This window comes from Grus americana, chromosome 5, assembly GCF_028858705.1.
Source record: "Grus americana isolate bGruAme1 chromosome 5, bGruAme1.mat, whole genome shotgun sequence".
NCBI lineage: Eukaryota > Metazoa > Chordata > Aves > Gruiformes > Gruidae > Grus > Grus americana.
The window spans coordinates 48,354,979-48,367,315 of NC_072856.1; the positions used below are offsets into that span (position 1 = coordinate 48,354,979).

General features: G+C 37.4%; 1 protein-coding gene across 3 annotated transcripts in view; it reads right to left on the reverse strand.

The window, feature by feature from the left end:
- Positions 1–366: 366 nt before the first annotated feature.
- SEL1L (SEL1L adaptor subunit of ERAD E3 ubiquitin ligase) overlaps positions 367–12,337 on the reverse strand; it is a 36,846-nt gene continuing 24,875 nt past the window's right edge. For 2 of the 3 annotated variants that reach the window (XM_054826378.1, XM_054826381.1), the window contains 4 exons: positions 11,124–11,198; positions 9,868–10,040; positions 6,212–6,340; positions 367–4,333 (listed from right to left, as the gene is read on the reverse strand). In XM_054826378.1, the coding sequence (XP_054682353.1) occupies positions 4,130–4,333; positions 6,212–6,340; positions 9,868–10,040; positions 11,124–11,198 (581 nt within the window). In that variant the 3' untranslated portion in view covers positions 367–4,129. The remainder of the gene's footprint in view (positions 4,334–6,211; positions 6,341–9,867; positions 10,041–11,123; positions 11,199–12,337) is intronic. The other variant, XM_054826380.1, reaches the window with a different exon arrangement.

Consider the following 12,337-nt stretch of genomic DNA (forward strand, 5'->3'; position numbering starts at 1 on the left):
AACAGTAATCCTAAATTACTGGTCACTATTCTCAAATCACACAACAGTCCTGTGCCTGCCACGCACAGCGCAGGTACTGTATACACCAAAGAAAGGGTCACACACACACACAGGGGGCAAGTTTCTAGCACAGTTGAAGATACAATGCTTAATTTTCTATTCCCATGCTGCTCCTAAGTTAAGAGTTCGGTGGGGTTTGGTGGTTTTTTTTGTTGTTTGTTTGTTTTTTGTTGTTTTTTTTTTTAAGAGGAATAGAAGTGAAAGAAGTGTGAGTATCCTTTTAGGAAGGAATGCAGCAGCATGTATCAGTGCATATGACTAACAGTTGACATCCTCTGTTACCATAACCACTGTGAACACTGAGGGTAACCACACAGGTGGTATCTTTATTTCACAAGATTAAAGATACAGTACAAAATGAATCTGTACATCTTTCTATTAACAGAATTTGTTTACACAATTATATTACATTTGACCAGCCTTTATACTGATTTTAAATACAAAATAAATTTACAAAACTCCTACAAGACCCTTTAAAGAACTGCAGCTGATAAAAACAAAGGGTTCCCCCCAATAGTCCCTATTTGTCATATGCATTTGCAGTAGTTCAAATCAAACTAAATCTTTTTAGTTTAATATTCTCCGAAACAAAAATAGAATTTCAATTCATTGTTGCCTATCTAAAAAGGAAGCAACTTGCAAAGATGAGTGTCATCCCCTTTTATAGGCCAAAACTAGCATATAATAGGTGGAAATTAGATTATGCATAGTCTTAACAGTCCTTTCACAATCCATGTTTTAATGTTCTTCTCCAAAAAGAGTAACATTTGATAAGTTTTTTGTTTTTTTACTTTAAGAGCAGCTGACTTATGGAAGATGACTGAAAAGTGAGTAAAACTGGCTCATAAGAGTCTCATTGGGATGTTTCTATCAAAGGCCTTATCTTCTATTACCTTGTCCCACAATGGACAATGTGAAGCAAGAAAAATTATTTCAACAGACAGCTCTGGGACAAAGTTCAGAGTGATGAACTAGAATCCTGTTTTCTAAACAGTTCAGCATTTCTTTCAACCAGCAAGAACAGCTAGTGTGTTTGATTAATTGAGTTTCAGAACAATGTTTTCCTCCATATCTTTCCACAGTTTTCCTGCATATAAAACTCCCACCGACAACAGGTACTGCTCTGTAGTTCCAATCTCCCTGCAGGGAAAGACCACCATGTGTCTGGGAAGGTCAAATAGGCAGGCTCTGGCCTACGTTAGTACAGACAAAGAGTTTTTCCATTCAAAGCATGCTGAACATACCCAGAAAGGCTTCTCTAATCAAGTTTTCCTTCTAAAATACTCCTGCATATAAACTGTAAGATAGCCTCTGTGCTACCAAAAGGGAATAGTACTTCACTGCAGTAAACTGAGCAACCCAGCTCCTTTAGGAAAAAAGCTGCTTGATAAAGTGAGTGCACGACAAGAAACATATTGCTAGTAAGAGTTAAATATACTTCCCTCAACATGCAAGTTTCTGAACAGAGTAGCAAGGGATTGTCACAAAAACTTAAGTCATGGTGTAGACAACTGATTTAGAAAACTTATTCATTTCTTTAATCCCTGAGTTAACTTGTCATTACTTATGTTAAGTACCTTTTTACTACTACCGCTTCATTCAAATGAATGTCATCTGAAAAAGTTAGTGGTAGTGATTTGATGGAAGGGAAAAAAGCATGAGAAAGACTTCCTTATTGCTTCTTCAAAAAGCAGTTCTTTAAAGCAAAATATCTTGCTGATCTTCAATCATTTTCTTCTGCTGATTTCTTGGATATAAAAATGCATCAGGTTCAGTGAAAGTCAGCTGTAAGACTGTCACATAGCAGCAATGATAAGAGATTCTCATGCAAACAGGATACAGCTTTTAGAATTTAGTTCTAGTAGATCAAACAACCAAAACATTTTAACAACACAGTAACAAAATTGTTAAACAACCTAAGAGACCAATACCAATGAACCAATGGCATTTAACTGGGAAAAAAAACATTTTCCATATAATCTTTAATTTATTCATGCCAAGCTAGAAAGAGCTATTAAGTGACAGAGGCAAAAATACTTCAGAGGGAGTGTTCAGAAGTCACAGATCTTAGAAATGCAGCTGGGGAGTGCTGTACATTTTAGACACTACATTTAAAGTTCAATACTGTTCCATCTGCTAATGATGATTAAGACTGAACAAGACATTCCTCTATCACATGCTACAACCTTCCAAACTAGAAGGAAAGATTTGTCTTCACATAACCAGCATAAGCATTTTGAAGTACTGAGAAGTTCTACTTGTATTTTAATACTAGCCATCCATGACATTTCAGTTTACAAAAGAGCGGATTGCTTATCTTCTCTCCCAAACTACAGATATATGGTCTCCTTACAAATGTATTGAGTATGAAACCATACCAAAATCTCAATTCTAAATAAAGTGTATTGATCTGTTGCTGCCAATCCATTGGAAAACGATTTGCATGAAAGGAAGCCCTTAACCCTTTAAACACAACATCTTTTGTGAGAAGGCAGTTAAAGCCTCCTCATTTGTATTTCATTCAGCTTTAAGACAGTATGTTCAGAGGATTTAACGCTAGTACAGAAACAAATATTTAACTGCCATTGGTAAATAAGAACAGAAACTTCTGCACTTCTTGCATCTAAGCTGCTCCCCCCCACTGCTTCCCACTCCCAACCCCTGAAATTATAGTTCAATGAAAATCATTACTAAGTAAAGATTCTTGCAGTCCATCAGTCCACAAGTCATATTCTCACACTCATTAAAAGGTCTTTGCACTGACCTGGTGGTATCAAGAAGCCATAAACCATTAGTCGTCTCTCTCTTTGGATTTTCTTGTTATAAGGGATCCTCAAGATGGCACAGCCAGAGACATTATTTTGACTTTCTCATGTATGCCAAGTACAAGAGAGGTTGGTGACAGCCAGAGCACTGCTGTAATCTAACAAACAATTTTTATCAGTCAGCCAAACTTTGGAGTAGCATCACTGGCATAGGCCCTTTTGTAGAGAGTATGCATCTTTGGGGGCCTTTTTTGCAGACGCATTAAACAGATTCATGCATGAGATACCACACGTTTCCTTCCTGCAGTGCAGATCACTCACAAAATTGCTGAAAATTAAATACAGAACTTCCACCTGTAAAAACAACAAAAAAGTAAGCTAACTCACCGAGATTTCTGGCTCTGTCCTTTCTTCACTGTCCACAATAATACTGGTGCTTTCTGTAATCTAGATTCAGCCTCCTTGCAAGAACAAGTTTAAATAATTTAGGAACACTACCAATTTGTTTTTATGTCATGAAGTATTGCAAAGTACACAGGCTCCAAAACAGTTTTAGAAGGATGTGAGATCTGGGCATCTGTGGATAGTTTTCAACTGATGAGCTTTACAGACCCAATCTGTCCCAATCCACCTGCTGGGCTACATACTGTCTGCTGAGACCTGTCTAGTCTAAGGGGAATGGAGGAAAATACTCAAAAAAGCAAAACTGGAGAGTGGCATGTTTGCTGGCTTAGTTTTAGAGTTTATAAATAATCCATGTTAAACCATCCAAGACAGCATAAAAGACCAAAGTGTAAGAAATAATGAAATAAGAACTGTAGAAATACTTGGGATGCAGATGAGAATATAAGTTCATACAGCTCTAGTCTTTTTAGTTTGACTATAGTTCAGTTTCTTGGACTTAAATTGGCCATAAAATAATTATTGTTATTACTTTTACATAGGGCAACTGCTATCAAGCAGGCAAAAACCTTCCAATGCTAGCCTTCTGCTCTCTCTAGGAGATGAAAAGGACTCTGAGTACAGAGGAACTAGATACAGCAGGCAACATTTTTGTAGTAGCACTCTCGTGTTTCCATGAAAAAAGCCATAGTGTTATTCCATTGGCACTGAAATAACATTCGAATGTTTCAAAAGAATTTTCTTATCCCTGAAAAAAGGCATCATTCTAAGCAGCTTTCAGACTTTTTTTTTAAACCTCTTTGCGCCTCTTTTGGGGAAGGGACTGTTGATCCACAGTCCTAAATCACGATGAAAATTGTTCCTTTTGGAAAAATCCAGTTCTTTCACTGAGGCGGTTGTTGCTATTGTGGTGGTTGATGCTCTGGTGGTGGTTCTTGTTGAGGCACAGCTGGCCGCAGTCCTGCTGGTCTGGGAATTGCCTGATGTTGCCTTTGTCTGTAAGCTATAATTGTTCCCAGAAGCAAGGCGATGATGGTCATAAGGTAAAGGTCCCACTCAGGCCCCAGCAACTGGTCCATATCAATATGTGAGAATATCTCCCTTATCTAAGAAACAAGAAGTCCACATCATCATGTCAAAGAGCAAGCATGGGAAGTTACTTTCATTTTAGATTTGACTTGTAACATTTTTTCTGTACCAGTTTTAAAACTTCAGTAGCTCTTTTCCTCTGAAAAAAATAGTATCACATCAGTGAAATTCTTAATTTCCATGAACTAAATGCCAATAAGACTAAGAGCCATGCTGTATAGGATGAGCTATTCTATTTTCTGTTCTAGAGATGAAGGCTCTTGATACGTAGCTTTGTGGCTTTCACGTACAGAGCATTAAAGTACACAATTTAAATCAGAATGAGGTAAGTAACCATACTAGTTATTTTAAAGAAAGAGGAGCAAGTACCACATACAGTGAACTGATCAGTCCAGCCAAATTAGAAGCCATCAGCTTCCCATATCAGACTACCATGAATGACAGAACACTAAGGATACTTATGCGGTACAATGCTGAGATTCGTGCAGATAAGGTACAGGGAAGTTAAAGTGACTTACTGTTAGTTTTGACTGAACTGCTCTTTTATCTGACTGCCATTTGCATAAGCATTAGCCAACACACTTTATGCTTCGATGGTACTAGAGAGTCATTGTCAATTTAAAACTTGGAATATCCATGTTTTGCATACTAGCTTCTGTGAGGTATTTACTCAATTGATTTAGAGTATTTTGACTGTCCAATCCTGAAAGTCTACTCTCAAGACTACTATATTTTGTCAAACTTAGCTGTTTTGCCTGAACTTGCATTTGCAGTAAATGGTAATAACTTCCGTACCATTTGAATTTATTAAGTAATCCAAAAGGTAGTAAGGCGGCAGAATACTGAAAAATATTTCAGTCACTATATGGTGTGCTGGTTTTGGCTGGGATACAGTTAATTTTCTTCATAGCAGCTAGTATGGGGCTATGTTTTGGATTTGTGCTAGAAACAGTGTTGATAACAGATGTTTACGTTACTGCTGAGCAGAGCTTACACAGAGCCAAGGCCTTTTCTGCCTCTCACCCCACCCCAGCAGCGAGTACACTGGGGGTGCACAAGGAGTTGGGAGGGGACACAGCCAGGACAGCTGATCCTAACTGGCCAAAGGGATATCCCATACCATATGATGTCATGCTCAGCATATAAAGCTAAGGGTGGGAGGGGGACATTTGGAGTGGTGGCATTTGTCTTCCCAAGTAACTGTTACACATGATGGAACTTCTGCTTTACCTATTAAACTGTCTTGATTTTAACCCACAATTTTTCTCACTTCTACCCTTCTGATTCTGTCCTCCACCCCACTGGGAGGGCAGGAGTGAGCAAAGGGCTGTGTGGTGGGTGCTCAGTTGCCATCTGGGGTTAAACCATGACAATGGAAAGACTGCACCTAGATTCCAGGCAAATATTTTTCTCAGTGCCTTCACGCAGCAGAAACTCTGCATAATAACTGAACTAATACAAATAATATTTTTTCCCCTAGAAATCAAACACAACTCAAGTGGGACTGTTACAGCTGAATATAAAATAGCATGAGAATTAGAGCTACAAAAACGTTTCTTTTTTCCTGAACAGGGATTATGTCATTGTAATCATCTGCTTAAGTTTGATAGCAGATGGTCATAGATAAGAACAGTCAAACAGGTTAACTAAATTCTCTTCAAGGAAAGAACAGCACAGAAGAGCACTGGCTGCACATTTCAGTTTCACACAATTGCACAAGAAATAGGAATCACAGCTTCAGTCATTTTCTCAATACGCAGCAACACAAAACACACCTATCCTAATTTTTCAGAATGCTCAAGTAAAACTTCTACTTAAGTAAGACTACAACTCAAGCTTCTTTTAAAAATGGAAAACACTTTGGCTGATTTTCCTTTTAACTCTGCATTACTTACATTGATTTCTCGTATATACTGCAAGGAATAAATCACTCCAAGCTTGCAAAGCGCTAGGAAGACTGGAACCTGAGCATCTGGGCTTGCTTCAGCTGCCATATCATAGAATCGTTTTGCAAGATGAATATCCTAAAGTTAAGAAAATACAAAGCTCAATTTTGAAGAACTTGATAAATTAACCATAAAACATAGAGCTTTTTCTATAAGCTATTGTACATTGTCATTTGAATACAAGATTTTTGGTCAAGTTAAATGAAAACCATTCAGTAGAACTTCCCCTTTTATTCTGAGGGATGTTCACCTTTGCATACACAAGTGAAGGGAAGCTTTGATCTGAGGATGAAGCTATTGTAACTGATGCTAGAATTGAAGGTCACAAAGAGATTAGTATTAACGTATTCAACCTATGCACTGTAAACTAAGGCACATATTTAGGTAACTAGTACACTCCAACATCTCCAACACCACACCAAACATGAAAGACTAAGAACACATGAGTCAGAAGTACACAGCAGCAACTCCTCCCAGTTATACTACAACAACACACCTGCTGCATAGTGCAGCTTTTAACCATTTCTGCACATACTCCCAAATTAGATTCTACTCCTTATTCAAAATGGACATAGCTCGTGTTAGTGAGGGCAGCCTGGCAAAAGCATAAGCACAATCAGCCAGCAACTTCAGGAAGAGCTTATATTAGTGTTTTCTTCTGTGGTAGCTGAAGCAAGAAGGCAACTCTAGCAAGAGCAAAGAACACATGTACCTGAATAGTTTAACTTTCCTCATTTGTTCGGGTTTTTTTTCGCTCCACTTCAGATACATACTGCACAATGTTAGGATACTTGGATACAAACTGCCTATGTTCACTCAATGATGTGAAGAACAGGCCTGTGTAAGACCTACCTCTGGAAGTGTTCCAAGTTGGACACTTAAAATGAACGTGTGGCATGAAGTCCTGGAGATTTCTCTTATTTTATAATTTTAATCCTGATTGTGAAATACCATAAAGATTTTCTGCTCATTGATACAGCAAAGCTTAGTTCCATAACACATGTGGAAATAACAGTATGAAAATCAACACATTATGTGAATGAGATGTACTAGCTCACATTTTAGTATTTTAATTCAATAGAACAACTCTAAATGAGCCTGGGAAGTCTGTCTTTTCTATAACTATTTAAAAGAGTTTCCTTACCTCCTTTGTACTGTGCTAGGATCTGCTTCTACACTGATACTAAATCATGGCTTATTTTCATTTCTAATTAGCAAGCATTTCATTCTGCTTATACATTCTTCACTCTCACTTGACAGACAAGTGAGAACTGTAGGAGTCTGAGCTTTAACACATAAATAGCACTGAAATACCATGCCAAATCTTAAAAGACAACCATGAGAAAATTAATTTGGTTTTTTGAGCCATATACAGAAACAGTCTCCATTCTGACATGCAGGCTCAGGAACTGGACAACATTAAATCTATGAAAAGTGTATAACTGTACACATGTGAAATTTCTAAAGGAGCTTAATAATTGGCATGAGTCTGAAAACCATCTACGTACAGGAAGCATAGCATAGAATCCTGTAAGTAAGAACAACTATTTATTCAATAAGAGAGAATAAGGCAAAAGCTGTTTAGGAAAAAACCCAATAAGAAATACTGTATTTATTCAGGATTATCCAGAATGAACAGTGACCCGAATTGAAGTTGCACAGGCCACTTTATTGGATCATTCTCCCTAACTATGGAGTGCTTGCAATCTTAATGACGTGGCCATAGGTGGGGAGAGAGTAAGAATACACATCCTTTTCTTCAAGAAACTAAATCCCCAATTCGTTAGATACCATAGTGCTAACACTTTATACGTCTCTTGCACAGGCCTCTAGTAGAAGAACAGACTTCATTGGCAGACATCACCTGCTACATCAGGAAGCATGATTTTAACTGTCAGTCATTTGCAGAGGTGCTCAAAATTCAGCAGTTTCCATTCTGGGAAAGGAAAGCCAAATATTCTTTTGCTTCATTCAAAACTCAGTCTTTTTCAGACTACTCTAGCCCAGTGCCATTTTAGTCTTATCTAGTCTGTCGTGCATCTCCATCTTCTCATCCTTCAGTTGTAAAGTTTAAGGACACAGCAAGCAAAGGCAGCACACATCCAGAATTCCTAAGACTGGTTTTATACAGGGAATTTCCTTGCTTAGACATTCTCAGTGCTTCTTTCTCATATCTGTACTATCTCCGTTTCCCTTACAGTTCAACTCTTCCTTCCACAGTGGATTTGTATGAGAGGAAAGTACTATTCATCTGCACAAAGCAAGGCCGCACATGCTCATCCTGAGCCCCTGCGCACTCATTTCAGCTGACTGTGTAGCAATCTCTGCTTCAGGTTGAAGAACACTCTGTGCAAATGGTAGCATTAGGACTCATTTTTCTCAAATTCTTAGCAGTTATACTGAATATTTTGCTCTAAATTGGGTTGTTTTCAAAGCAGAAGAAATAAGAAAGTCCACGTCTGAAAGTTTTTTTTTTTATTTTAAAGAAAACCTCCCAACTTTAGCACTGTTGCTTTTAGCTGGAGGCTCCTTTTCAGAAGTTAACTAGTTTTGAGAACTCAGTTAAAAGAAAAACCAGCCCTAAAATAAAATTTGAAGATAAGCTTTAGAAATATTGCTGTTTGTGTACTGTATTGTCACTTCTACACCTAGGTCAGTATGCAGTTTTCAAATGTTGATTGCTTGCTGCTGTCAAAGTAACAATATTGCCCTAAGACTTGCCCTTCACTGTTCTGATCTTTTGCCAAGAATTTAGGGGAAAACAAGCAAAAATTGGTCTTCTAGTATGCTAACAGAATAATTAAAAGGTGCATACCTAGACAAAAACCAGATGTTGAAGCTTACTGAAAATACGGAAAATGAAACCATTTCTTACAGTTTCAGGTAACCCAGAAGATATGACTAAATTCACACATTAATTGCATGAATTAATCATACATTAAGGTAAGGTAGGCTACTCAACATTAACATGCAATTACTAATTACATTCTTTTGACACATACAAGCACATGTTACTCTGGATTCCATAAGTGTTCATTAACTCAGACAGCAATACACCATACGCTTCCTAAGAGAACTAGATATACTGCCTTCTTTTAGGCAACATAGTTTGTAAAGCAAATTGTGGCCTAGCCTATTTTGAAAAACCATAGCCAATAACCATATGGTTGGTGGTGCTTATGGTTTGTTATGTGAAGATGCACAGAAGTTGTTTTCAAAGTGTCACGATACAGAAAACAAGTTAACCAGCATTTCAGGGGATGAGAACAATCTTGTGCTAAAATACTCTGAACCTGGAATTGATTTGCATTCATTTAATTACACTTCAAAGTCTTGAAAGCATTACTTGAGCATATGGTACTCTTTTTGCCAATCTTCACAATTTTGGGCAAATAGTTTCTTCCCTGTCTACGCCTCATTCCTTCCCACAGCTAAGTCCGAAGCGGATATACTTACCCATTTGCTATTGGAGAACATATTGAGAGACAAGCTAATTCCTATGAAGTGGTTATATAGTGCCCAAAGCCCAGCAGTGGTTATGGACTTAATCTCACATTAGTAAGTGCACTGTAATGAAGCAGACTACCAGCCTACAGCTTACTCACCTGCTTGATGCCCAATCCCTTCTCATGCATGTAGCCCAGATTAAACATTGCTTGGGCACTGTGCTGTTGCTCTGATGCCAGTCGATAGTGAATAAATGCAGTTTCATAATCAACGTCAGTACCAAAACCATAAAAATGGTAGTCTCCAAGTTTAATTCTTGCAACAGTATATCCTATAAAACAAAGATAAAATAGCTAGGCAAAGAAAGCCTTTTAGTTTCATTTTAAAATGCAATAAAGGCTTTACTATCACTTTCCACAGTTTGCACAGTTTCCCTTCCCCCCCCCCCCCACATAAACAGCTTTTTTTAAAAAAAATTTGGTTTAGCTAACCAAAATGCAAATGATTTCTACTTTCAGGAAAGTCCGTTTTCAAAGTAATGCTACCAACATTTTTATTGCTATTTAGTGGCATCAGTTGAAAAGCTGTATCATGTTGTTCATACTCACTTATTACAGAAACACTTTTAATTTGTTATATGGTCATTAATGGCTTCAGCTTTGTTTTTACAACAGAGACACTGAAGACTTGAAAAATAAAGTCTCTCATCACCATTTGGTAATCAAATACTTCACCATTCCATCCTCACAATTTCCAACTTTGTACTAAAAGCCAAGTAGGTCTGAAGATTTTCAGACAAAACTCTTAGGCTCCATTTGCATGATATGCTTGCTTTTAAGTAAAAAGCTATAGACCAACATTAATGTAGATACACCCATATGAAAGTTATTTAACCATTAAGTTCAGTTTTTCTTATTTTAGAATAGGGTCACAAGCACCAGAGTTTAAGTTTGGGTTGGTTGGACATCAAGACTGTTCTTCATCACTGAGCTTTACTTGCTTTGAACAGGAAATTACATTTCTTATAAATGATAAGAAGTACCCAAATCCTAAAAAGTACTTTGTATCTGTTTTTCCAAGTGGATTTACTTTTAGAAAAGTCAGCGTAAACATCCCTAATGCTGTTTAACACTGGTCTATAATTCCATATGGAATGGCAAGAGAAAGACCCATACATTTGCATTTCAGTCGTTTGAAGTCTTCAGGAACTCAGAATGGCTCAGAACTGCAAGCACATTGCAATGACATTATAGCAGTGGAATAAAAGGAGAGCAACTACCCTATGTGGAATTTAACTAATGTTGAACAGGAGGAGGTAAGCTTTCCCTCCTCCTCTGTTTCATAAAAACACGCAATCAAACATTAATGGCTCTACTAAAAAGAAACTAACTGGAATTGTGCAGTATGGACATACCTTGAGAAGCTGCTCTATTCCAGTGAAGCAAAGCTCGAGGATAGGTTTCATTTTCTCCTACTATGCTGGCTTCTTCTAGAGAATAAAGTAATTCAGTTAAATAGGAGCAAGGAGCATGGCATATACACACAAGACCACAAAAAACCCCATGCTTATATTCAGTCTGCTGAAATGAATTAAGAACTTGTTTGTGCTATAGCACAGATTACTTCAAGATTCAACCTATCTGAAAGTTACAAAACCCCCTTTCATTTATGTCTTTCTATGTATGTGCCCACATAAAAGCTAGGAACAAACTATATGATTTCACCCTGAAATATTGCTTACCAAGCATCTCTCCCATTCATGCTCTAAGAGATTCTGAAGCGTACTTGAGGAATGTCAGAAGATACAAGTCTTTAGAGCACACAATTCAGGCTCTGACAAATGTGCACTCAAGTACAAGGCTAAACTATAAGCTATTTTAGTTTGACCATCTAAAAAACAGGACCAGTCAAGTAAACTCCTTAACCAGCCAGAGACTGCATATTTTACACATCAGTGCTACAGCTGCTTCAGAACAGAAGTTATTTTACTTGTCCATGTCATAAATTGAGGGTTGCTTAAGTATCAGAGTTCAGACAGTCAAAGGATTTACAACTTTTTTCACTTCTAGTATAAGTATGGTTTCAGCTATACTTTCTCACAGTTGACATACAGATTTTCTGTATAAAGTGTATTAAATAATTTTAAATTCATCTTCAGTCAAGATGCAGATATATCTGAGAAATGACACCAGGGAAAGATGCTATTTCTTTGCAAGAATGCACTCCCAGCCGAGGCTGTCATTGCTGTAGCTTATTTAAAGATGAGTCAGTAAAGCACCTTTGAAAAACATTAACTGGAAATTAGGATGTTAGATTAGCCTATGAGCCACCAATAGTTGTTTTTTATATTAAGGTACAAAGCCCTAAAGCTGGTTATGAGACACCTAGATTTCTGGATTTGAGATCCAGAAAGTTTAAAATAATATGTTTTATAGTTTCTAGAAAGATTTGCCACTTGTACTTCCATTGTTTCCCTATGACCTCAAACTCTAAGAAATCCAAGTTCTAGCCACCTAGTTACAATAAGAGACCTGGGAAAAGCTTTTTAAAATCTAACAGAACCAGCCACCCAGCTCTTCATCCCTGCTTCAAAAGTAGTACGAGTAAAGTTACAAAAAAATCTGGGGA